This window comes from Panthera leo, chromosome A1 (genome assembly GCF_018350215.1).
Source record: "Panthera leo isolate Ple1 chromosome A1, P.leo_Ple1_pat1.1, whole genome shotgun sequence".
NCBI classification, from domain to species: domain Eukaryota; kingdom Metazoa; phylum Chordata; class Mammalia; order Carnivora; family Felidae; genus Panthera; species Panthera leo.
The window spans coordinates 63,161,056-63,188,471 of record NC_056679.1 but is presented as its reverse complement, the minus strand read 5'-3'; the positions used below and the strand labels follow the sequence as shown (position 1 = coordinate 63,188,471).

Sequence of the window (27,416 nt, the reverse complement as noted above, 5' to 3'; positions counted from 1 at the left end):
GCTCAGAAAAGAAGGTGCTTGCCATCCTGGCTCTTTTTTTTGTGGGGGGCGGGGGGGGGGGGGGGTCATATGCATCAAATGCAAATAAGGACACCATTTCCTTCTCTATAAGGCACAGCTTCAGTTTCCCCTCACATCCCTTTTAAAAGGTATGCCAGTGATTGATACTCTAGAAACTTCCTCTTCAAAAGACATGAAATACACAAAGTTCTAGGAATGTAACAGCTAATCAATGTGTTGCATTCAGCAGGTACCAGGAATACTGAGACATTAAGAAGGGCGGTGAAATCAAGGCCTTTACTGGGGAGCTGTCAACGTTTCCTGAACATATCAGCCAAAATTAAGGCATTTGGGGAGCAAAATCTAATAATGCAGGTGACGGTTTCATAAGCTCAATGCCTTCGCCCTATCCCCCTCCACCAACACAAAGACCCACTTCAGCAGTATTAGCTACTGATACCTGAGGTTTAGCTTTTTTTTTTTTAATAAAAAGAATGCACTGAAATACAAGAATGGGCTTATAAGGGGGTACTATTGTTTGAGGAAAGAACTGCCCTAAGCTGAGAATATCAACTATTTTGTTTCAAGTAGTATAGAAAAAGCACCTTGTACTGAACAGGCATTCAAAAAATACTTGAAATATTTCAAATATAAAAGACTGGTCATGTAAACTAAAATGGACTTAGGGTTCCTCAATGCCCAGATTTTCCTTGCAGGATGAGGGGAGAACTGAGTTCACAAACAGCAAAGCAATAAAGCAAAATAGTTACAGTTCCATCCATAGCGCTAAGAGCAAGTCGCTTAACCCTGAAAACATAGCCAGGGGACGTATTTTAGAACCAAGCATCCTCCATAAATTCTTTATTCAACCCATAAACTCACGGCACTCGTCTGCGTCTTGCCTTCATAGGCAGGGTGCATTGCTCCAGTAAAATCGTAGCTTCAGACACCTACTATTGCATTTGACAGCTAAGACCTGATCTTCCAAACCAAAGGTAAACTGGAAATCCCAGCAGCAGAAGGAAATCTGCGCGGTACGGGTGGGGAGCAGGGGGTAAAGGTGCAGGCAAACAGCCTTACAAGAAGCAGACTCTACACTGGCTACACTCAAGGTATTCTTTCCTCTTCAATCTCTGGTATGTGTCTCATCCATGTTTAGTGACTTCCCGATACATTCAGTTTTGATCGCCTGTTGCCGTCACATCTTTCAGGCGTCGAAACTACCCAGTCGTCTGTCTGAGAGACACACTGGGTACTTAGTGCAGGTTCCCCCAAGGAGGGCTCGGCGCCAGGGCACAGAGGCTGCTAAGGGTCACGCCAGTGCAGGTGTACAGGGTCCGAGTCCTAATTAAAGAGGAGACGGTTGCCCTTCTCAATGTCCCATACTCCAGCAAAGGAGAAGAACACCGGTTTGTATTTTTAGTAGCAAACTTGGAGCGACCAAGCCAACTTGGTCCACCGGAGACAGCAGCAAACCGAGGCCCCCCGGCGGGGCAGTGGTGAAATTCCCACTCGGAACAGAAACGCAGGCCGCGCTGCCCCATCTTTGCTAACCTCTCGTAACGCACCAGCAGAGACTACGGGAACCAGCGCGGGCGGCAAACGCCCAGAGCCCAGCTTAGCCGCAGGCGTAGTCTGGGTGTCCCCGGAGCTGCGCTGCGCTGCGCTGCGCTCGGGATGTTCACGCCGAGCTTACCACCCCCTCCCCCCTCCCCGAGGCCTCCCCCGGATTCACCTTGCCCGGCCGGAGTGCCTGAAAGGTCATCTTCCCACGAAGGGCCACCCCCAGAGGCTGAGGAGCGCGGACTCTGCGCTCAGGACGCCCCCGGCCCTCGCCCCGGCGCGCCGCCCAGCGCTGGCGCGCCGCCCAGAGCCTGCCCGCCGCGCCTTACCTGCCCGCGGCGAATCCGGCAGCCCCTTGACAGTTCCCACCAGGCGCCACTGGAAAAGTTTCCGAACTTCTTCGCAGCTCTGCACGCCCTCGCTCCGAGTAGACCCAACCAGAGCCAGAAGGAGGAGACAGCAACATCCCGCGCGCCAGGTCTGTGCATCCATCATCAGTGTCCTAGTCGCCCCTTCCCACGTAGTGGACCCAACTGTCCCCGCGCGCCCTGCGTTGCAGGCGCTGGAAAACGCTCGGCGGTCGCGGTTCTCAAAAGGTGCAATCTGGCGGCAGAGGTTCCGGGGCTGTTCTGGGACACCGGCTTCACCTGGTGGCACTTGGCTTTCTCCGGAGGAGCTCGGAGGCTGAGATACGAGTTCTCGAGCAGAGCGCCGCCAGGTCTCCCTATCCGGCGGGAGAGAGTTGGCGCTGCACCACTGAGGAAAACGCCTGAAGCCCAGAGAGCCCGCGAGCATCTGGCTCCGGCAGCCGCCGGGGTTGCCGCGGGCTCAGCCAGGAACAGCCAACCTGAGACGCGCTCGCCTGCCGCGCTCTGCGGGCAAGCCCCGCCCCTGCACGTTCCGCCCCGCCCCAGATTCCGCCCCACGCCCCGCCCCCTGCGCGCGGCCGCAGGCCGCACCCGCCTTTCCGCTGTCAATGCCGGCCCACGCGGGGCCGACCTCAGAGCGGCGCTGCCGGGAGCGAGGAAGCAAATAAAACGAAACCCGGGCCGCGTTCTCCCAGGCCTTTCCATGGAACAACGATCTGATGAAAAAAAGAGCGAATGTGGGAAGAGGCTCAGAGAAGATAAGAAATAAGGAACACCAACTGGAAGTACGATGAAATATTTGACTATAAGTCAAGGTCTTCAGTACATGGGAATTTGTATCGAAATTGCGCAAAATGGGATCTAGGTACAATACAAAAGGCAAAAACTTTACAGTTGAGATCCCAATTGAAGACTTGATACCATTTATAGGGTTTTAAGAGTGTACATGAGAATTGATTTATGTTACTACTTTAGAACTTTTTCTGTAACATTAGCTATAATTCTCTGGAAGAATTTAGAAGTCGTAAGAATTACATTCAGACCTTATCAGGTTCTTATCATCACAGTAAAGTCCAGTTTATTCTCTCATCAACCTTTAGCATCGTATTTTACTTCATTACTTTGTATCCATATGGGCCCTCTGCGCTTTATCACTTCTGGAATTGTTTTAAAACATTTTTCAAAGAACTTCTAAGATAAGAGTGCTTAGGGGAGATTCTAAAAAGAAAGATAGAAAAATGAAGACTTTAAGTGATTTAAAAATGACAAAGGAATTTTGTCAATTTACAACTTACAGAAAGAATGTATTAGAAAGCAGAAACCAATGGGTCATGTGCATTTTCTGAATGTGATTGACTCAGTGCTAAGCCTGTGAGTGACAAGTGTCTCTTCATCTACAAGCACCTGAAGGTGGTACTCCTCCAGTAAAACAAAACTACTTAAAAGCATCAGGCAGGGGGGACTATGAATGCCTCTGCCACTTAAAGGGAATTTAATCTCAAATTTGAACCCTTGCCAAGAGATAGAGATGAATAATTTTAAGCCGTAGTTAAATGTCATGGGACTTTTAATGACCATTTGATATCAAAGGCAGCACTTTCAAGCAGTAGATTGCTTGCTTTAAAACCATTCCAGGGAAATGGCTGAAATACTTCTTCAGTAAAATAGTGCTCACTTGGCTTTTGACATCAATTGCATGAATACTAGTTTTTTGTGTTTTTTGGAGAAGCTCTCTTAATAGATGAGAATTGAAAAAAAAATAGCTGTTTTTAAATTCAAGGACTTCAAGCAAAGCTTTATATATGTATCCTGAGTGGGGCAGGGGGGGAACTTCCCCATGAATTCCTTCATCTCTAGACATCAAGCATGGAAAGCTTGGAAGTCAGCTGTATATGTATCTACGAGAAGAACAAGAAGAATGACCATGAGGACGTGTATAGTGGGTGACAGACAATATTCTCAGGGCTTTTTATGGATACCAATTCATTCATTGACTCTTTAGGACAACCCTGTAAAGTAGTTACTATTTTTGTTGTTTTACAGGTGAGGAAACAGAGAGGTGAAGTGGCTTGCCCTAGGCCAACATGGCTGTTAAGGAGTGGAGCCAGGAATCAAACAGGGAATACAGAACAGGTGCTATTAACCTCAGACTCTCGGCTACTCAGTGCCAAAGAACTTATTGGGTTACATTCAGTAACACCAAAGACTCTTTCCTAATTTATCAGATTTTTCAGTAATAATTATATATAATTTTCATCTAGGAATTTTATTCTACTAGAATTCCTTCTGTGTCAATATAAGGGTAATAAATCCCCAGGTTTTTCCAAAACTTCTTTTTTCCCTACCAAGGTCTCTCCTTGATAGATTTGATCATCATAGAGCATTAGCATTAAAAGAATTCTTAGCGATTACCTGGTCCAATTCACTCACTTGGAATTTCTAAAACAATTTGTCTTGCAAGGGTAAAATCGCAAACACAACTGAGAATTATTGATGGTTCAGTGAAAACTAATCAACTAACAAATATTGAACACATATTAAATGTAAAAAAATAAACCACTGTGCATAATAGGGATTATAGAGACATGCAAGCAAGTTCTCTGTGTTTTTACCATTTATTTCAACAAAACAAGTAGGTGGGAAGTGATATAGAGAAATGGAGTAGGGGCTAATGAGCAAATAAATATATTTAATCCATATTAAATGTGCCCAATTACAAAAAAACAAATATTTGTTTCTACTTCTTACTCCCTATTGCCACCACAGTGGCTAAGCCAAGTGGCTTCAAAGGGTTTTCCTAGCAGTATCCTTATGCCAGGCACTCAAACAGTATGTGCTGGCTCTGCTCTGAAGCTTTCAGGATGAGTTTCCTTCTTCTGACTAGAATGCAATGCCAAAAAAAAAAAAAAAAAAAAAAAAAAGAATGCAATGCCAAAGTGCCTTTTCTATGAACATTCTAGAACAACCTCTACATACCGTACTAAAACTAATCTTTTGTTCAATTTACCTCTAAATATTACGGATGAACCTAGGGAGGAATTTCCATATTTTCATAGTGATAATGTCTCGTTTTTCAAAGGTTATTCAATAAACATTTATCGAATGCCTCTTATCTAATAGGCATATGTTTTGCTTTTGAAAGACCAATAAATACCATTATACAGGAGAATCTTTAAATGGTCATTATGGAAAACACACCTTTGTATCTTCTAAATGCAAAGCTTCTAAGTAGCCATTTAAAATGTGTCAAGTCAAGACCTTGTCAAGAGAAATGAAGAACCTCTAATGTGATTTAGGTGATAATATCACAATACCCTCAGCCCTGACTACTGCTTTAGGCTAAGACTGGCCACTGGTTAGCTCACCTCCAGAAGCTGGTTGGGGTGACTTATATACCCAATCAATAATAATAGCTAATACTTATTAAGCGCTTACAGGTATTATTTCATTTAACATTTCAACCACCCCATGAGATAGTAACATTATGTTACTAATAGGGAAACAGAAGTACAAAGAGATTAAATAACCTTCCAGAAGCCACAGTTCTGATAAGAGCCCAAATGTAAGGCAGGTATGCCAAGTTCTGCACTCCCTTAGCCATTACACTCTATTGCCTCTGACAAAACAGGTACCTGTTTCTGGCTCCTTGACTCAACCTACCATATAAGGCACTGGTACTTAATGCTGTTCCTTGTGTACAGCCAGCTTGATCTCATCTTTATAGAGGTCCAGAGACCCAAAAGTGGCTCTGACACTGACCCCAAAAGCGTCTTCCTCAGTAGATGGCTGAGGTACTACTTGCTCCTCCTTTGTTCCTCCACGAAACTTTCAGTCGTGAGAATGGTATTGTCAGGACTAAAATTCCATGTGTTGCCTCGGCATCTTTGAGCCTTGTAGGGTCCCAAAGGCTTAGATATGAGTTCTGCTGTTGCCAGATATGATCTCCCCACCCACCACCAGCAAGAAAGGCTCTGACCCTGGTTAACTCCCCCGTCAGCCAGACCAGCTCCATCCCACCTTATCTTCAACCTAACAGATCTCCCTTTGTCCTTCCTGGAGAACCAAAGGTCACCTCACCCTCCTGTCTGTCAAGCCTGCCTCCCACAGGTTCACTCTGCTCTCAGGTACAACTTCTGGGGCCCTGAGTGGTATGTGGTGTTCTCTTCCCCTGGACTATGAGTATACGTGACTAATAAGCTGCTGTGAATCTTACCTGTCCATTGTCACGTGTTGGACCATCTCAAAGTACGGGCTCAATAGGAGGTGGTTAGAACAAGAAAATCCCTGATACATGTGCTTTCACTTAGGTATTGCCAAAACAATCCTGACTTTTTTTCTTGCCCTACCTTCTACCTCTCCCAAATGAAGGCCCTATTCCCCTAGCTGTCCCGCTAAAGGAAGCCAAATTGGAGGTCAGTAAGGAATTTCTGCTGCCAAGTAACCAGAAGGAAATTGAAGGATTCTCCCCGATGCCTTCCCCGTTTCAGAGCAATGATTGAGAAAAAGCTTCCTGCAAGAGATTCTCATAACAGAGTATGAAATTCCATAAAATACCCAAAACCAGACACTACATTGAGATTTACATGGAAATCAGAAACACATTTTCCAGCAAAGTCTTTCTAAAATATGTATTTACTGCTAATGTATATTTCCAATTTGAAAATTCTCATCTTCTAATCACATTTGTTCATGATTTCGAAATACATTAGATGCACTTACAGCATTATCTCCTAGTAATTATGCTTTTAGGCAAAAACAACATACCTCTTTCACAAAAGGCATTATATAAATAAATTGTTCCTGTATGGAAATTCTAAAGTATTTTAAACTGTATTTAATGTTATAGGTTTTGTCTCGATTTCTGATGAATGACATTTTATTTCTTTATTTTAGAAATATTTATATTTCTAAATATAATATTATTATATAATATTAATATATAATATAATATAAAGAATATTTATTCTTTATTTTAGAGAATTTAGCAACTAAAAATATTAGTTGCTTTCTAAACAAGAATGAAAGTATTAGCAAAGACACTAAGAAGCCAGGAACACTCGATGAGTTTATTAAACCAAATTCCTTTAAATAACTTTCTTCTAGTCTATATTCAAGAATATGAAAACAGTGCCCTTCAGAGTTGTGATATATAGTAAATCTGTAAATTATAAGACATTATAATGAAAATAGGTACAGTACACATTTCTCTCATCTTCAGATTTATATTTTGCACCATTCAAAACAGCCCCAACTATTTGTGGTTTCCAAATAGAGCAAAACTCACATTCAAAGTTCAATCCCACCATTAATTAAACCAATACTTAAGGAAAGGCAATCGCGTGAACAAATAAATTCAGTTGTTACCTGTATGGAATATATAACATTCCTGCTTAATGTTTTCGGGAATTGCAAAACAAAAACCCCAACTTTAAACCTGTCTATTGCTGGTTGCTTAATGTGAGAAGTGGCCACAAGTGTTTATCTGCCTGGTTAGCAGCCTTGTGAGGTCACAGAGCCTGCACGCTTGCCTCCACCCTCTAGGCACCGAGTGAGTACACATTTGCGTTTCCTGCACCTTTAGTGAATGAACCTGCCCTCTGTAAGTGTGACATTCTCCTGTGTCCTGCATTAATTTGATCAGAATTCTTTGATTATTTTTTAAGCAGCAGTCAACCTTTTAACTTCAACTTAATTGCTAAATTTTTATATTATTTTCAAGGTGGCAAATATCACCATAGGATGGAATAGCATCAACAAACATTTTGAAAACCAGGTTATAACTTCCCAACTAAAATTATGTATAGATCATTGTATCATCAAGCATTTGACTTTCAATAACTCTCCAACGTCTGTTTCACTTCTTATCATTTACTTTTCTATGACAAAAATGTGAGGTGGATAGCTTTAAATTTTAATGTTGCCACCAAATTAATTATTTAATCAAGAGTTAAAGAATTATTTTCTTAGTTGTTTTCCTACAACTTTTGATATTACAATATCTTAAATATTAATATCTTTAGATCAGATGAATTTTTTAAATTCTTTTCTTTTTAATTAGTTTTTAAGTTTATTTATTTTGAGAGATAGAGAACGCAATTGGGAAAGGGGCAGAGAGAGAGAGAGAGAGGGAGAGAAAGAATCTCAAGCAGACTCTGCACCACCAGCTCAGAGCCTGATGTGGGGCTCAAACTCACCAACGGTGAGATGATGCCCTGAGCTGAGGTTGGACGCTCAACCAATTAAGCCATCCAAGCGCCCCCTGATCAGATGAATTTTAATACTATGTATCAAATATTCTCCAGAATGATTATTCATCATTTGTATCATCTTGGGCAAGTTGTTAAATCACTCTGACACTTTCTTTCCTTATTATGTAAAATGCAGGGAAAGTATGATAACTATGTTATGATGTTATTGAGAGGGTTAAGTGAGATAACACATGTGAAGTGTTATGTACAATTCTTAGTTCATATCATCACTCAGTAAATAGACATTATTATTCTTCTCCATTGGAAAAATACTCATCATTAATTCCTGATCTATTAGTTACATCTTAGATGTAATTAGCATAATAAATCTGCTCCTCTGAATTAAACAACGATTCAAAGCTAAAATCTTTTGCCCTCTCTGTATTCATTGTATGGTTTCTTTATATTATTTAGCGTTTATGCAAATATCAATTTTTTTTGAGCAATCGAAAAAATGAGCATTATCTCAACTTGTGTAGGGACAGAAGAATCTAAGTTGCCCAAGGTCATGAGCTAAAAGTCATTTTTAAAGGAAAGAGTCAATCCTCTCTGAACATAATGAGCACTTAGAGCAAGAACTAGAGACTAATTATCATCAGCTTTTTAAGATGCAAAGTGTAGACACTCTACTAATGATAAAGCCTCATAATTGATAATTATCTTTGATTAACGTGTAGGAAGTTCTTCCAGCAGCTTTCAATGCTGTGTACCATTGTTGTAATTGATCTTTAATTCTTCCATCTACAGATTCCTCTTATCTTATGTTTGATCTTTGCTATCTATAAATAAGGTCCATGCATTAACTATTAACTATTATTAACTATCCCTAGATGTGATAGTACTTTACAAATGTCTTTGCAATTTAATTAGCATTCAGCCTAATTCTTTATATTTGCATATGAAAAGGTACAAGCAGTTCATGCTCTCAGGCAGAGAGGAGAAATCCCTTGCTCTGACCACTTTTGAATTCACTTGATCCAGATTTTGTGAGGAGAGAGAACAATTCTCTCTCTGGATGTGTCTGGGGACACTTTACATAATAGCCAGCCTCTCCTGGAGGAGAAATTGTATTCTGATCCTCTCTATCTTGGGGGGGGGGGGGGAAACTCCATCTGAGCTGTTTCCTATATATCATTCTAGTTTTTCCTCACTCTCCTTTTTCTGTCCATATTCTCAAATCATCTTGTAACTGCTCTCCTGATGTTCATAAATCACCCTCATCCAACACCTAGTGGCCAATTTTATGCATATATCTGCTGAACCTGACATTGCCAAACACGGTCTCTCTGAAGACTCTAACTTCTTCAGCTTTCCTGACAACGTACTGTCCTCCTCCTCCTCCTGGCTCTCCAGTATCTGTTTCTCTATTGTTTTGCCTGTTTCTCCCCTTTCTCCTACTTCCTAATGCTTAATTTCTCCCAAAGCTTCCACCTTTATGCTCCCTCTTTATTCCCTACATATCTCTAGGAGGATGCGCTGGGTTGAAGTGTCCTCTAAAATCCTATATAGAACCTCAGAATGTGACTTTATTTGAAAATAGGGTCTTTGCAGATGTAAAAAGCCTTAACGAAGGCTCTTGAGATGAACTTGTCTTGGAGTTAGGGTGAGCCCTATATCCAGTGAGTGCCATCCTTATAAGAGACAACGACACAGAGAGAAAAGGGCAGCGTGAACATGGGGGCAGAGACTAGAGTGACCCAGTTGCAACCCAAGGAACGCCAAGGATCTGACAAGCCCCTGAAGCTAGCAGAGAGGCATGGGATGGTTTCTGCCTCAGAGCCTCTAGAAGAAACCAAGCCTGCCAACATCATATTTCAGACTTCTGGTCTCTTGTACTGTGAGAGAAAAAGAAAAAGAAAAAAAAGAAACCTGCTGTGTTAAGCCACAGAGTTTGTGGCTAGTGTGGCAATTGGTTAAAGCAGTGCTTGGAAAATGAATACCGATGATCTGGTGGTTCTCACACCAATGGGAAGTGATCCGGGCATGTGAGCTAAGTGCGCGTAGTCCTTGTTCTCTCATCTACCCCCTCCTCTCTCTGCTTTTTCATCTGGGTACCCTACCAGTATCTCAAGTTCTATTTTATCAAAAGGACTTTGTCTTCTCCCCCAGTTCACACTCTTCTTCATGCACTGATTTTTTCCTACTAAATTTACAAACACGAGACCCTGAAGTCTGTTCTTTTTATTAATAAAGATCATCTTGCTGGCTCAGAGTGTTTCGTATCCTCTTTCTCTTCTAATGCCTCCATGTAATATAAATTACAAGACTTGCCAATATATCCACCTATCTCTCATATTCATGTTTTTCATTCCAACTGCCCCACCTTTTCTCATTAAATTACCAGTTGATTGCATTATTTCCCAGAGAAGACTCATCACCTACACCCTGTTCCTGATCTAAATCATCTTCCATCCTGGGCCCAGATCAATCACTTTGCAGCAGGTCTATACTCTATTCAGGAAAATTACTAATTGATGGCAAAGCAATTAGTACCCCTGTGTTTCTTCAAGTCTAATTCAGGGAATACCTGCATCATGTTAACGTGGAATATTAGAATGCAGATTTCTGGACATTTTCCAAAAATGAACTCTTCGTTTGGGATGCAGAGTAATTCCCACAAAATGCTTATGCAAGTTCAATAGTGTGAATACACTTTACTCTGTTTCTGCCAGAGGGAAAGAAATCCATCACTCCCCCCACCCAAAATATGCCTTGCTTATTTCCACTCAAAAGTATTAAACTGAATATCACTTTTAACCTCCTCTCTTTCTCTTTCTTTAAAAGCTCATTTCTTATTTTTTGTGAAGACTTTTCCAGCCACACCACTCAAATTATTCTTTGCCACCTCTGGATTCCTATAGCATATTATTGTGCCAATGATTACTTGCTGATCAGTTACATATCATTATCTAAGCTATCCTGTGGTTAAGCTTTGTTTCCCTAAGAAAATCTTAAGCTTCTCCACACTGTTCAGAGGATCTAAGTGTGTGCTGAATCAACGTTTGCAAGGTTAGGTGTCGCATCTTAAAAATCTAACCAGTTATAATAGGAGACTTAGATGTATACTTCCTCATTAGAAAAATTAATGGAAGTAGATGTTTATATTCCCATTCTTTCCACTTGAGTACAATTATGAAACCTGACTGGTGATAATTTAATAATGATAATGTGCTTGATATTTGCTCTTCGTAAATTTGAGAGTAGATCACTAGAATGAAACCACCAACTTTAAGTAACATTGTCTACTGGTCTAATAGCCATTGGATTAGTCTTAAGACTACAAAACTTGGTTAGGAATCTAGGAAAATAATTATGCTTATAAAAGTATAATGTTAAAACTAAACCAGTATTCATTCCTCACTTTCAAATGTAAATCATTCCATTCATGCTGACAAATACCTATTGAGCATAACATGTACTATGCAAATCAAAATACTGATTACTTGGTCCATGGCACACTAACCATGGAAATTGAACATAGAATGATCTCTGTCAGTCTTTATGAAGAGGAAAACACAAATATTCTGCAGAGAAATACCAATAATACAGAGGTTCAATGAGCCTGCTTTTGATCCAAATAAATATAAATAATCACCAATAATATTTTAAGATTTGTTCACAATCATAAAATAACATATGTTTTTAAATCCTGTCTTGGCTTTCACTAATTAGCTTTTGCCTTTCCCAGAAGAAGAGTTCACATTACAAATTTCAGAATTCAAAATACATTCCCTGCATGCTCCATTCCTTATTCTCACTTCTCAGATGTTACATAGAGAGAAACTGGACAAACAATCATACTATATCTCCAGTACTTCCCCTGTCCACACATTTGACACAGTGAATGTTCCTTCAAAATCCAAACAGCATTACCTAAACCACTCACTCAGACCAAATCCCACTGACTTCTTCATCAACACTCAGTGTGGCCCGAAGCATCTCATTGATTCATTCAAACATCAGAGCAACTATACGCCAGGCTCTGTTCCAAGTATAAAACTAGGGAGGAAGAGCTGAATCACATGCAGCCCCTACCCTCCAACAATTCACAAATCCAAAGCATAGACATGCACATAAAAAAGACCATAAAGAGGTGTGGACGCCCTGATCAAAGTGCACAATGGCTTCCATGACTTCACAGAGCACAAGGCTCAAGAAGCAAGTTGATTTCATTGTGTAATTACTTAACAAATGTCCTTCTGAATATTTCAAAGTGCAATTTACTTTTCAAAGTACAAATATCTTTTCATGAGAAGCTGTTGTATCTAGGGGAATGACATTGGGAATCATAGGGCATAGACAACATAGACTCATGCAGTTACTCTCATTAACTCACAGCATTAACAAAAACAATCCATATATCACATCATCAATATGATGGTATATCATGTAGTCAATAAAAATTATACTCTTAAAGTTTCAAATAACTTGAGGAATGTTGTACGAAAAAATTAAGATTGAAAATGCATCAAGAATATGTTTGCAGCTGTACTAAAAATTGCCTACAAAAAGGGATGATACAAATATACTAACTAGTTATTTCCAATTTATTACTTCCTTTTTAGAGTATCAAGTATTTTCTAAATTTACTGTTGTAATCTTAAAATAAATATTTTATATAAATAGAACTCCACACTGTCCTAAAAAGGAAAACTACACTCCCCAACGTCTGAGGAAGAAAAAGAAGTAAGTACACAGAAAGGTTGGTGGAAGAAAAGGCGTTGAAAGGAAAGCTACCACTTGCCTAACATCCTCATCACAAGAGATTCTCAGATATTTCATGGGAGCTTATAAGGACTGCTCATTTTGCAGCTCAGTAAATTTTTACAAAATGTAAATCTTTATATCCAAATTAATTAGTGTGCCTTACTGCACTCCCCAATGATGTGCAGTAACTTACTGCCCCTAAGTATTGGGGTAGCAGTTAAGTAAGCACACCAGGCCCTTCATATTATTAAAAATGTACTCAGCCCTTCTGTTTGCTCTTCCCCCTGTGGCTTCCCCTACGGCCACGCCCCTGCACCCCCCCTCCCGGTATGCGTGGCCTCAGCACCCCCTCCCCTCCAGCAGCTTGTCAGAAAGGTGGCGGAGCAGAGGCAAAACCAAGTCAATCTCAACAGCGAATGGTGGAAGTCCAAGAAGTGAATTTCAATAACTATTTTTAAAGGGCCAAAGGAACCAAAGAATGTGTAACTGACCTTTTTGTGCTGTTCGTATGCTAATTTGGATAATGCTTTCAGTACAAAAAATGTCTCCACGTTCCCTAATTATGTGGCCAGAAAATGCTCAGAAAAATTTCTTTGCAGTATTTTGTGTTTCTTTGCAGTATTTTGTGATAAACTTAACTTTGAAAATCACTTTTAATCACATTACTAAAAACAAAGCAAGATAATTAGGAGGGAGAATAATCAGCTACTATATCTGATCAAAATTTCCCTTCATCTTTGATATTGTTGCCTTGGAACAGTCGCCAAGCCTCTAAAACGTCCCAGTTTCTCCAGAGGGGTGGTGGGGGTGCTGAGCTAAATTGGCCTGTTATATCTCTGTCAGCTATGAAATTGTATATATATATACTTTTAAAAATATTGTTGGGATGAGCACTGGGTGTTGTGTGGAAACCAATTTGACAATAAATTTCATATTAAAAAAAAATATTACTGGGTTTAGAGGCTCCTGGGTGACTCAGTCCATTAAGCATCTGACTCCCGATCTCAGCTCAGGTCGGGATCTCACAGTTTGTGAGTTCGAGCCCCACCATCAGCCCCACCATCATTGATGGTGTGGAGCCTGCTCAGGATTCTGTCTCTCCTTCTTTCTGCCCGTCACCCACTTGTGCTCTCTCTCGCTCTCTCTCTAAATAAATAAATAAACTTAAAAAAAAATTTTTTTTAAGTGTTAGTAGGTTTAAACAAGGCCTCTTGAAAAACAATAAGCAAAAAAAAATTTAAACGGGAAAACATTTTAGTTGCTCAAATGAATTAAGACACTTATTCCCACTATTTATGTAGATTTAAAAAAAATTATACACATAGTTTTTTAGCCTTCATATTTTACAACTGTATAAAAGCAGCACCAAAATATATAGAACTCAAAACAAAATTGGCAATCTTCGTAATAAAACAGAAAATATGGTCTAGTTCTACAATAGAATGGCAGTGGGTGGTTTTACCTCATGAGTTGGGTACTTCAGAAATTAAAATAATTTCTGGGGCGCCTGGGTGGGCTCAGTTGGTTGAGCGTCCGACTTCGGCTCAGGTCATGATCTCACGGTCTGTGAGTTCGAGCCCCGCGTCGGGCTCTGTGCTGACAGCTCAGAGCCTGGAGCCTGCTTCGGATTCTGTGTCTCCCTCTCTCTCTGCCCCTCCCCTGCTCACTCTGTCTCTGTCTCTCTCAAAAATAAATAAACATTAAAAAAAATTTCTTAAAAAAGAAATTAAAATAATTTCACATAATGCAAAAACCAAGCCTATCTTATTATTATAGTTATTAGCATTTCTATTAGCATAACAGTTTTTTACCACCATTTGTCAGGGTCTGTGATGTTTAACCTCATTGTTAATTTAGTCCACATTATAGCTTGTAGGTACAGTTATAATCCCAGGAAAAATAATCAAGGCTCAGAGAGGTCGAGTAACCTGATGAGATGACAAAGCCAGCGAGCAGCAGCACCAGATCTGGACACAGGTCTGTCTGATCTGCCCGTGCTCTTATCATTGCCCTAACACTCACTTTGCTCATCAAATGGCTCAGTGACACACCACTGTCCGTTACCTGACCTACCGTACAAAGTCCTTCTTGAGCTGACCCCCAGCCTACCTCTTTAGAATTATTTCCCACTTTTCCCTTTAGTACGTACTTCATTCAAGCAAAATGGAATCACTTCTTTTTCCCACCTTTGTGTCTTTGACCAAGCTATTTGGTCAAAGAACCTGAATTCCTAAACGTATCTCAGACTATTATACTCATTGACTGTGAAACCAGTTTGCCTTGTAGAGAAGCTATGAGTCCTGCCTTCAGTTCTCATCATTTGCTCCTCTTGTATGGCATTTATCACCTCATTATTGGGTATTATAATTCATATGTTTGGATTTATCACCTCCACTAGAGTGGAGTTCTTATGCACAGAATCAAGGAAGAGTATATTTTTGTATCTTCAAGGCATTTAGCACAAAGGGAATGTGATTGGATTAGAATATTAGTTAGAAAGTTTAAAAATGAATATTTTATTTTAAGTGCGGGTAACATGCGTTGGAAACTTGAGCTGCTCTAGTCTTAAGAGGGAAACATTTAAGAGGGCACACATATTTACACAACAACACACACACACTCTTAAAGAAATTAAGTAAAATAGAAGTAGAAATATGGAAAGCTGAGATTATTTGTTGGTTTTGGCTAATTGTCACTGAAGCATAAAGAAACAGAATCAACTTGGGCCATAGAACTCTAGGCCTTCCTTTACATTTCCGATTCTCACAACTGGTGATGCCCAGGATGAAAGCTGGTAATTTTTAAAATTTCATCAAAGAAAAATCACTTTAATATTTTCACTCTTATTTACCTCTCTGGTTAATCTGTAAAAGTCAAAATAAAAGCTGTAGCAGTGTCTGCACAGTAAAAACATCTGTACCTTTACAGTTAATATTAAAAGTTTTTTCTTAAAAAAAAAAAGGTTTTTTCTTATGAGATTTTAATTAGAAGCAGAAAACATGGATCAAATAAACTTTCAATGTGCACACATAATTTGCCCTCCCAGGCTATAGAGTTCTGTTGTGAAAAGCTCTATGGCCAACTATTTATGGCTCCTAACAAAATGTTTGCCATCAAACAATGTCTTGGCCCTGTTTTCTGCTTACAGTATGTCTGTTCATCCTTAACTGCCTGCCTGTTTCACTTCCCTAGAAACCTCTACAGGAACTGAATCCATCAGCTTTCCACTCCTCCAAATAATAATCTGTCATTAAGAAAAAGAAAGCCATCTTATCCAAGGGCCCCAGGTTCACTAGCTTTCATCACAACACTTCAGACTAAATCACTATCATCTTACTGGATTATGTCACTGAGATTCCTTTCTCTTTTAGCATCCATATGCATCCATATAATCAATCATTACATCATCAATTCTCCATTCGGAAATTTTCTTTGATTTTTCTCTTCATCATTCTTACCACCTTCAGCCTAATCCAAGCTGCGGCTTCCATAGCCCATCCATCCTGCACAGACCTCTGTAGCTACAACGTGAAAGTCAGTCCCTTCAAAGAACATGTTAACTACAAAAGAGATCCGAACGTACAAGAAAACAAAGTTAGTTATAAGATCTACACATCAGGCACAAAATAAATATTTATTGAATGTAGGGATATAATCTATTCATGAATATTTTAATGGATAGAGGATTAAAACACAAATACAGTATATTCTTAATGTACAATTTCATCTTAAGTTATGCCACATGATATGTTTTATAATTTATTTCTAGTTCCTGACTTATTCCACATTCTTACTGTCCAGAAATAGATCTGACAGCTGTGGCCACAGATGGTAAAAACTTAATCAATTGAAAAATCCAAGATACTAATCAGTACACAAATACTTTTCTAGTAGGTGTTTTTGGAATTGTTACCAACTTACTGGCTTTTGTTTCCTTTTCCTCCATAGATCATTATTCCCGGATTGGACTACCACAGATGGCAGAGATGACTTTTTTTTCAAATGTTCTACATTTTTTTAAACCTCAGTTTACAGTTGAGGAAGTAATAAACGTTCTTGACTACCTTGAAAAGCGTGTTTAATTTCTGTGTGTTTAAGTAGTATGTCAAGTTTATTCACCAAGACCCAGAACCAATTTACTGTTCTCAAACTTTTTAAATGCTTCATTTTCTCTAAGCAAAACCAATGTAACAACCATAACACCTAGCACACCATAATTACACAGTAGATATGTTGCGTAGATGTACAGAACAATTACACTTGAAAAGTTGAATTTTTGCCTTCCTTAGCAACAGAATAGATCCTATTTAATAAAGAATAAACAGCACAGGGGAGAAATAAGAAAATTTGTATTTTGTTTGAAGCCATATTTTCCAGAATACTGTCTAGAGCCATGACCTTCAGTCACTGTGCTTCCTCAGCACTTTCCTTGTGAAATATTCAGAAGATCCTATCTGGCGATCTGAGGAAGACCAGACAACTTTATTTTATTAAGTTATCTGTGTCAATAGGAAGCATCTCCAATGAAATTCCTCATTCAACAATAAAAAATAAAGGTCTACCATCAAGTTATTTTATTTTGTTAAATATGATAGAGTTGATAAGAGACAACACCAATACATTTCACGGGACCAAAGGATTGAGCTAAGACACGTGCAAGTTGATGTTTACTGTGTGGTAGATGCCAAGGACCGACGTGTCTTATTTAATCTTCACCACAATTCAGGAGCCAGGCATTATAATTTTCTGCAGTTTTTAGATGTCAACTGAAGCACAAGGAGTATCTGGTTGGTCCGAGGTCACATGACCAGTTAGTGGTGAAGCCTGGACTCAAATCAGCGGGTTTGACTCCAGAGGCCACGCTCTTATACAATCTGAATGTTAACAGCAGCCTGAGAAAGGAAACACAATGTAGTCTGAGTAGACTGCAAAGGCCAAATAAAAGAATGCGACAAGCTAAATTCTAGAAATAACGGAAGGGGAGAATCAGAAATCAAAGTCAAGCATTGGGTAAATGTTAGAATCTACCTAAAATATTAAGGGACCAATAATGGCTCTAGAGAAATCTCAAAATCCTTGCTAATGCAGTCTCTAAAATTGTCAGTAACACAAACTAATATGCTGCTAGCTAAGTCATATGCTTCCTTCCTATCTCATCAAAATTGTAAGGTAAGTCTCCTGAATGATTTTCTGTAGGAAAAAACCTCCAATCTTAGGACCAAATTAATGCAAAAATAAGAATTTCTTTACAGAATTTCATTTACAAAAATTAATTGCCACCTGATATTCATAGATTGCATCTAATCTGAATAGAAGAGCTACCCTTAGGTACTTTAGACCTCAACTCACCAATACAGTAGCCACTAGCCATATGCAGCTACTGAGCTCTTAAAATACGGTAGTCGAAATTGAGATATGCTGTAAGTATAAAATATACATCGGGTGTGGAAGGGGAAAAAAGCACGTAAAATATCTCATTAGTAACTTTTATATTAATTACATGTTGAAATAATGACCTGGATATGTCAGATTAAATAAAATAAATTAGTCATATTAATTTCACCCATTTATTTTTATTCTTTTTAAAAATGCGGCTGCTAGAAATTTTTAAATTACCTATATGGCTTACATTATATTTCTAGTAGAACACTTGTGATGCTTTAAGTGCACTTAGTGAATATACTACTATGTATTTACTTGCATTATTACATAGTTTGAATCATATGCTAAGATTAAAACTTTTCTTCTGAATTCGTATCTGATATAACTTTTAGCTTCTGATTAAATGCACCACATTTACTCAAATGCACTTTTGTTTTCAAATTCTGCATGGAACAGTGAAAGAGAGCGATCTTATTTTGGTGCCATACTTGTAAGACAGTTGCAAAGCGTTGGAGCCACCAACTGTTCAAAAGTGGCAATACCCGACTAATTCCAACCCTCACAGAACAAAAAATAAACAGCTGAGAGAAACTTCAAGTCTATGAAGGAAAAAAACATTTAAAATAATATGTAGACAATATGTATGATTTCTGTTTTAAACTAATGTGGTTTGTTCATCCAACAAAAGTATAGTGGCTCACATTTTAGGAAATTCTATTTGGAAAATAGATGGAAATCGTTCGAGAAAAAAAATATTGATAAGTATCTGGAAAACCGTATGCTGACTGAAAGATTTCTAATAAACACTAATGGGTCACATAGAATGTTGCTGTTTGAAAATCTTAATTGGAAGAAATCAGAAAATAACAACAATACATCTTTCATAAGTGAAGCAGATTATACCTATTTTTAAAGACATGCTTATAAGTTTAAGAAGATTTTAGTGATTTTAAAAAGTAGTTGTCACTCTGGAATATGGCTCTACAGGGCCCTCTTGCATGTGGGAGTGTTCTAATGACTGTTGTGGCTGGTAGCACTTTCCCAAGTGCTGGTGGTGCTTCATTCAGGACCAGGGACCCTGATGTATCCTCTTGGCTCCCACCAGTGTTCGGAGTCTCCTGGCTGGTCTTGTGGGAAAATTTCCGGGCTTCCTTGGCCTGATGAATGAGGAGGTCTGTGTCTTGTGCCTGAAGCTAAACAACAGAGGCAAAACAGTCAATTTAGCAGACTTAAACTTTCAGATGCCCAACCTTAGGGCACGGGTCCAACCATGGAATGTTAATCCATCCAGTTAGTCTTTCTTGGGTGTTTAACAATCCCAACAAGGATATTACCACAGCTCTGGGGAAACTTCTACCAGGAAAGACAGGCCATGGCTCTTACCTGTGATGCCTGTGGCGAAAGACAACCCTGAAACTCTCTGGTGTCATCCACATATAAATATAATACTTCCAACCACTAACCTTATTATTATTTTTTTAGTTTTTTTTTAATGTTTGTTTATTTTTCAGAGTATATAAGCAGGGGAGGAGCAGAGAGAGAGGGAGACACAGAATCTGAAGCAGGCTCCAGGCTCTGTGTTGACAGCTCAGAGCTGTCAGGGGACTCGAGCTTGCAAACCGCAAGATCATGACCTGAGCCAAAGTTGGACGCCCAACAGACTGAGCCACTCAGGCATCCCCCAATCTTATTTTTTACTAGCAAAATGAACCTTAGAAATTTGGTGACATCTGAGAAAAGAATTCCTAGTTGCTGTGCTTGGAGAACATTAAAATGAACACTGGCGTGTTTATAGTGGTGATGGCTTTAGAGGAGGATGCATTGAAAGAAGATGGAGCCTGGCTTCATAGATCATTTAAGTAAAGAAACATGAAAACTGTGTTTGGAAACTTAAGCTCTTCTTATTTTGAGGCACACATATCTTCAGGCAACATGAGGAGTTCTGATGTTTAAAGGAATTTTCTGTGATTTTAAGAATAGTGTACAATCTTCTCTTTTCCTTTGTGGACTCAGTCAACCTTTTTAGAAACTTAGTTTTTTAGGTATTCTAATACTGGCCTGAAATATATGATAACTAAAATCTTCCCTCAGAAAGTTTCTTAGAACTATCAATTTGTTGGTAAAGATCTATATTCAAATGCATTTAGTATGTTTGAAACTAGACACCATCTCAAAGCTTTGTTCTGATTTATTATCTCTTAAATGCATCTATTTGAAACTGTCTCATTTGAACATGTTTTATTTATGGTGTGATTTTACATTAAGAATTATTCTTAGAAAAAAATAACTCTAGATGTTTATGGGTAGCCAACATGTGTAAAGCTTTGTAACATATAACATTTACCACTGATACAATTTCAAACAGAAAAACAAAAAAGTATTAAAGTAGACGTGGCAGGTAAGGTAGAAAACACTCTGTTTCATGTTACACAGAAGTGGTAGAGATATGATTTCCACCCTGATGGAAATTATACACTAATTGTGGAGGCAGGACTGACATGTGACATGGGAATGAAAATTACAGAGTAGGAATGAGTGTTAAACTTTGTAATGAATGCCAATGGGTTCCAAGAAGTCTTGATGCAGCAGGAAAGTTATCATTGAAGAGAAGGGACCTGTGAGAGCTTTAAAGAATAAATATAGCTTGGACAAATACAAGAGAAAGAGAAAGATGTTCCAGGAAATGGGAACAAAATGAAATAAGATAGAAAAATAGTAATTTGATTTTCCTGTGAAATAATGAGGACAAGAGGTTAAAAGAAACACACACACACACACACATACACAAACACACACATTTTTGTTTTTATCTTCCGAAGTACCTGATTTAAAGCCATTGTCCTCTTACTTTAGCCTGTACTACAAAGCTGTAATCATCAAGACAATAAGGTATTGGCACAAAAATGGACACGTAGATCAATGAGACAGAATAGAGAACCCAGAAATGGACCCATAAATCTATGGCCAACTAATTTTCAACAAAGCAGGAAAGAATATCCAATGGAAAAAAGATAGTCTCTTTCTCTTTAGCAAATGGTACTGGGAGAACTGGACAGCAACATGCAGAAGAATGAAACTGGACCACTTTCTTACACCATATACAAAAATAAGTTCAAAATGGATGAAATACCTAAATGTGAGGCAGGAAACCATCAAAATCGTAGAGGAGAACACAGGCAACAACCTCTTTGACCTCAGATGCAACAACTTCTTACTTGCCATGTCTCCAAAGGCAAGGGAGATAAAAGCAAAAATGGACTATTGGGACTTCATCAAGATGAAAAGCTTCTGCACAGCAAAGGAAACAATCAACAAAACTAAAAGACAACCAACAGAATGGGAGAAAATATTTGCAAATGACATATCAGATAAAGGGTTAGTATCAAAAACCTATAAGGAGCTAACCAAACGCAACACCCAAAAAACAATTAATCCAGTTAAGAAATGGGCAGAAGACATAAATAGACACTTTTCCAAAGAAGACATCCAGATAGCTAACAGACACATGAAAAGATGCTCAACATCACTCATCATTAGGGAAATACAAATCAAAACCACATTGAGATACCACCTCACACTGGTCAGAGTGGTTAAAAGTAACAACTCAGGCAACAACAGATGTTGGTGAGGATGTGGAGGAAAGGGAACCCTCTTGCATTCCCTGGATGCAAACTGGTACAGCCACTCTGGAAAACAGCGTGGAGTTTCCTCAAAAAATTAAAAATGGAACTACCCTACAATCCAGCAATAGCACTACTAGGAATTTATCCAAAGGATACAGGAGCGCTGATTCATAGGGGCACATGTACCCTAATGTTTAGAGCAGCACTATCAACAATAGCCAAATTATGGAAAGAGCCCAAATGTCCATCAACTGATAAATGGATAAAGAAAATGTGGTTTATATATACAACGGAATACTACTTGGCTATGAAAAAGAATGAAATCTTGCCATTTGTGACAACGTGGATAGAACTGGAGGGTATTATGCTAAGTGAAATAAGTCAGTCAGAGAAAGATAGATAGCATATGGTTTCACTTATATGTAGAATTTGAGAAACTTAACAAAAGACCATAGGGGAAGGGAAGGAAAAATAAGTTACAAACAGAGAGGGAGGGAAACCATAAGAGACTCTTAAATACAGAGAAAAAACTGAAGGTTGATGGGGGTGAGGGGTTGGGGGGGGGTAGGGAAAATGGGTGAGGGTCTTTGAGGAGGGCACTTGTTGAGATGAGCACTGGGTGTTACACGTAAGTGATGAACCATGGGAATCTATTCCTGAAGCCAAGAATACACTGTTTACACTGGAGGTTAGCTAACTTGACAATAAATTATAAAAACAAAAAAAATAAATAAAACAAAACAAAAAACACTGTCCTCTTAAGACCAGTTATTAGATGTTATCAAAATGGTTTGTCGAATTCAGTCAAGTCACTTTGTATGTATGTACTTAACCATGATCAAAACAAGTTCCAATACCAATATTTATTCGGATAAATTTAAATTTAATTAATGTTAGTTGTTGTTATTTTTTCCTTCAACTTAAGATAGGATAAAACCAGGCAGCTCCTGGTTTATGTTCAAGGCGTTCACAGATATCCCCAAAAAAGAATTACCAATTTGGCATCATTATCTTCAAGATTATGGTTTTGCCAAAGAAAACTCAATTAGAAGAAACTTCCTGCTACTCTAAGCAGAGATAAGCACGTGAGTAGTTGGAATTCATCTAGCTTTGTGGGTGAGTGAAGAAGAGCCAAACATCACTGGGATGCAAGATCACAGCGTTCTACACTGGCACGTTTAAGATCAGTCGACAACTGAAACGGGGCCTTGAATTGCTACCTTTCGAGAGATTTTGTCATAACAAGGAAGGTAGTATGTAATCGTTGATTTTCCAAAAGACAAGTCTTCATATACTTAAATGAACCTTATGTAGAAGTTTCACTATTAGGAGGATATAATCAACCCAAATTCCAGCTCCATTTGACAGGGAAGAGTTGACTCATGAATAGGGTCATTTGACAGATATTTTCAGCCACATGAATAAGGTAAATCCTTTGACTGGAGGCCTTGATGTGGCATTGAAGATACTGATGAAAAAAAAAAAACAAAACTTATTGTTAGGTACAAGTTGCCACTCTGGAAAGGGATACTGAAAGCAGTTAACCCTGGAGATAGTCCAGGGCTGAGAAAATTCTTCAGGCTATGGATTAAAATGACAGAGTCCTGAAAACTTCACTATAAACAGAAACTTACAAACACCTATAAGCACTGCAAGCCACACTGAAGGGGTCTTCTGTGTGGTCAGAGGTAGAGAGCAGCAAGGATTGCTTGCCATAGCAGAATGAATCAAAAACCACTCCACCGTGTCAAGTTTGCCTCCCAGCCAAGCGGAGCATCCTTCTCCTTGAATTTACTTTTTACCTTATTTGATAATTTTTTAATCCATATTCAATATTTGAAGAAATGTGAGGAAGATATAGCTCTTTATAAATGTTGCTTTGTCATCTATGTGAAGAAAACCAAATTCCAATATAGAGTTAATTGTGCTAATATGTAACTAATGGAAAGTCCTTGGATTTCATTATATTTCAAAGGATCCAAGACCCATAAAGACTAAGAAGTATTGTTTGATAGGCATACTACAGATGATGAGGCATATATTGGTTCCTCTTCAAATATACTACAGGTGTTGGTCAAAATTGTGTTGAAAGAGACACCTCAAATTACTTAAGTAAAAACTGAAGTTTAGTCGCTTTAATGAGTGAGGTTTTTTCATGGTAAAGCTGGATCTGGGTTTAAAGTGATATACTGAAGCAGGCTTGTGCTCTCTCTCTTTCCACATTGTGGAAATAAATGGCCACCCACAGATCAGTAATCCCAACAGAAAGCTGCAGCTCTTACCCTGAAGTTATGAAAACAAGAGTCACCTGGACTCTTGGGTCAAATGCTGATCCTGCTACCTACCCATCATTCTCACCTGAGATTCTCAGGTGTCCACTTTATGATTACAGATAGGTGGAATGATCTCCAGTTAACTTATTCCCCTAAGGAAATGGAATTCTCTTACCAGTAACAGAGTAGTAAAAGTGGAGATCTATGCATTGTTTACCCAGGAGAAACAAACCCTTTACCCCATAGATGTAACCTGGTTGTGTTGAACAAGCATGACATAAGGATTGTGATCGCGGTGACAATTAAGTTATGTCTCTTACCTTGGCTTCAAGATTTACTCAGTTCTGGTAATATCCCCTTACCTTGAAAGAATGTTTGGACAGGTCCATAATTTTTGTGATCACTCCCTTGCAAAAAATAAAAGTTGTTCAGTTACTATCAGTAGTAAACACAGTTTCAATTTAAAAATTGGACATCCAGTACAAACTCGTAAGCAAAATCTTTAACTTGATTCACCATCGAACGTTCTTTTACCCCAGCTTGGATCTGCTCTCTCTAGAGGCATGCCATGGGAAGGGAGGAGGGAGGCAGAGGGAACAAAGTGTGAATCCCTCTGGACTCTGCTCTTGCCCTTCCTCTCTTCAGAGACTCCTTAATACACGATCTCTCTGCTACACCGCCCTTGATCAGGCAGATGACTCCCTAATGATCTTCTATCATTTTGTTCCACACTCATACTATGTATGTTCACCTTCATTCTTTTTCTGCTGAGATTTTCTGGCCCTTATTGGACAATATTCATGACGTCCTACACATGTCCAATCTCTGGCTCATCCGTGTGTATTTGTTATCATAACATAACCCAGCCGCTCCTGATTAACTCACACACACACAAACAACTCTCTCCAATAAAGTGTCCTGACCAAATTCCTCTTTACTACATCCTGACTCCTTTTTATAGTCCTTAAGGAACAGGTTTTTAGAGATGGTTACTTTCTAATTCCGCATATGTAAGCTTCATGTGGGAAGAAAATTTTAACTGCTTTGTTCACTGCTTCATTCCCAGCACCCAGAGTAACAAGTGATGTATGCTAGGCATCGCGTGGTGAATAAATCAATATGAAATTGGAGACTGTCATTTAAGTGATCTGATGTTGATCACTGGTGCCTCTGTCAAAATGGAGACAGGAAAGATCCAGTTATAACATCATATTAGACATGCACAAAAATTCCCACATTTCCTCTGCCTAATATAGTAAATACAATTATCCCACTCACATTGAAAATGCACTTATACTTCCCCAGAGGCAGAGAACACAAAATCAAATCCAGCTACTATGGAAAGTGGCATGTCCAGGATCTCTTAAGAAGCACACTCTTTTTAGTCCAATGTGATTTGTCATGTTTGGCAACATTTCATTTGACCCAAGTGTAGGTTTAATCACCCTATGTTCTGGTTATCTATTGTTGAGTTACCAAACCACTCCAAAACTTTGTGGTTGAAAACAATGACATTTTGTTCATAAGTCCATAATTCTGGAAGGGTCTGGTGGGGGCATGCCATCTCGGTGCCCTTTGGAGTCAGCTGAAAAGGCTTGAAGGATGATGGCTGGCATCATCTGGAGACTCAGTCACCCTTAACTGAGATGGTGGCAGGGATACAGACACATAGATTCTTCTTAAGGGCACTTAGCTGCCCCAAGTAAATGGTGATTTGGTTCCAATGGTGAGTGTCAGGTGGATGAGGTGGAAGTTGTATGCTTTTTATGTGCAGCCTCAAAAGTCGCAGTGTCACTTTTTCCATGGTCACAGGATTTCCTAGATTCAAAGAGAGAAAATACAGACTCCTTACACATCTCAATGAACATGTGTCAACATCACACTGTATCAAAAGCTTGAAGGATGGGCTATATATCATTGTGATCGCCTTCGGAAAACACACTCTTCCATACCCCAAATCTGAATCACAACAATGAAGACAGACAGAATTCCCACATTTGGAAAAAGAGCAAAAGTAAAGCAACAAATAGTGGTCCCGTGTCTGACACCAGGCCTCGTGGCCAGGAAGACAAGGCCTTCTCTCCTGATGATTGTTCCTCAGGCTGCCATTCTGGCGGCCACCAGTTGTGTGCCCACCACAGTCTTAACCTGAAAGGGTTTAGGGAATAAGTCTCTATCTTTGACAGCTCTCTTTTTGTTAGTGGTGTTCTGAAGCTCTGAGAAAACACAAGAGAATTAATCACCACAGTATTTTCAGGATCCAGGCTTCTCTGGAGTTACCTAAAATCTGAGTTGCTGGTCAATTACATGTCTCTTACTTTCACCAGTTAGAATGCTAGTCCAGGGGCCTGCTTGCCCTCAGATACAGCACTGCCTTCGTGCTATTCTCAAACTTCGTGGACTGTTTTCCATATTCCCATGTGATCTGTGTTTTGCTAGAAAGAAGAAACCAGGAATTTCTCCCGGTGCCTTGAGTGGCATCTCTGGCTGCATTTTTCATCATTCCGTGCTCTGGGTTTCAAGAACACTTCATCCTTCCTTTGCTCTCTGGATTCAGGCAGATGGAATGCCCTACTTTTTGCTCATCTCTGGGTTGACATATCATCTATTTGACTCCTCTCAGTGATTCCATCATCTAACTAACTCCACTATTCAATGTCCTTTGTTTCAAATTCTTAAAAGTACTTAATATTATTTAAGCTACTGTTACTCTATTTCAGGCATAGCAACTGAATCTATAAATTTTTGCAAATTAAAATAAGTCTGTAGAGTGTTCTCTAAGTTGTGACTTAACCCATTTTGAAGTTTATTAAAATAAACTGATTAAATTAGCTTATTCACTTTCAGAGAAAGGAAGTATTTATTGAACATTTATTGCAGATGATAGCTTTTATAAAGCATTCAATTCCCACAATTCAAAAAAATTGGAGGATCACCCTGCTTTTATAGTGAAAAAACTGAAAGATAAGTTAATTAAGTAACTTACCCAGTGTCTGATTCTTTATTATTCTTTCCACTATACCATACTACACATTGCCTATTTTATTTTTTATCACTGGTCTTAATCATGCTTTGAAAATTGCCATTGGGTGGCTCAGTCGGTTGGGGGTCCGACTTTGGCTCAGGTCATGATCTCACGGTCTGGTCCATGGGTTTGAGCCCTGCGTTGGGCTCTGTGCTGGCAGCTTGGGGCCTGGAGCCTGCTTCGGATTCTCTCTCTCTCTCTCTCTCTCTCTGTCCCTCCCCTATTCA

General features: G+C 39.2%; 1 protein-coding gene and 1 long non-coding RNA gene across 2 annotated transcripts in view; one reads left to right on the top strand and one right to left on the bottom strand.

Annotated features, from left to right (window-relative positions):
* Nucleotides 1-2,377, bottom strand: part of GPC5 (glypican 5) — a 1,402,048-nt gene extending 1,399,671 nt beyond the window's left edge. The window contains exon 1 of the mRNA XM_042928851.1: nt 1,893-2,377. Coding sequence (XP_042784785.1) covers nt 1,893-2,358 — 466 coding nt within the window. The 5' untranslated portion in view covers nt 2,359-2,377. The remainder of the gene's footprint in view (nt 1-1,892) is intronic.
* Nucleotides 2,378-2,556: 179 nt separating this feature from the next.
* On the top strand, nt 2,557-16,909 carry LOC122214162. Its single transcript, XR_006199767.1, has 3 exons — nt 2,557-2,716; nt 3,975-4,064; nt 16,835-16,909. It is a non-coding gene; the product is annotated as an uncharacterized LOC122214162 (long non-coding RNA).
* Nucleotides 16,910-27,416: the final 10,507 nt, after the last annotated feature.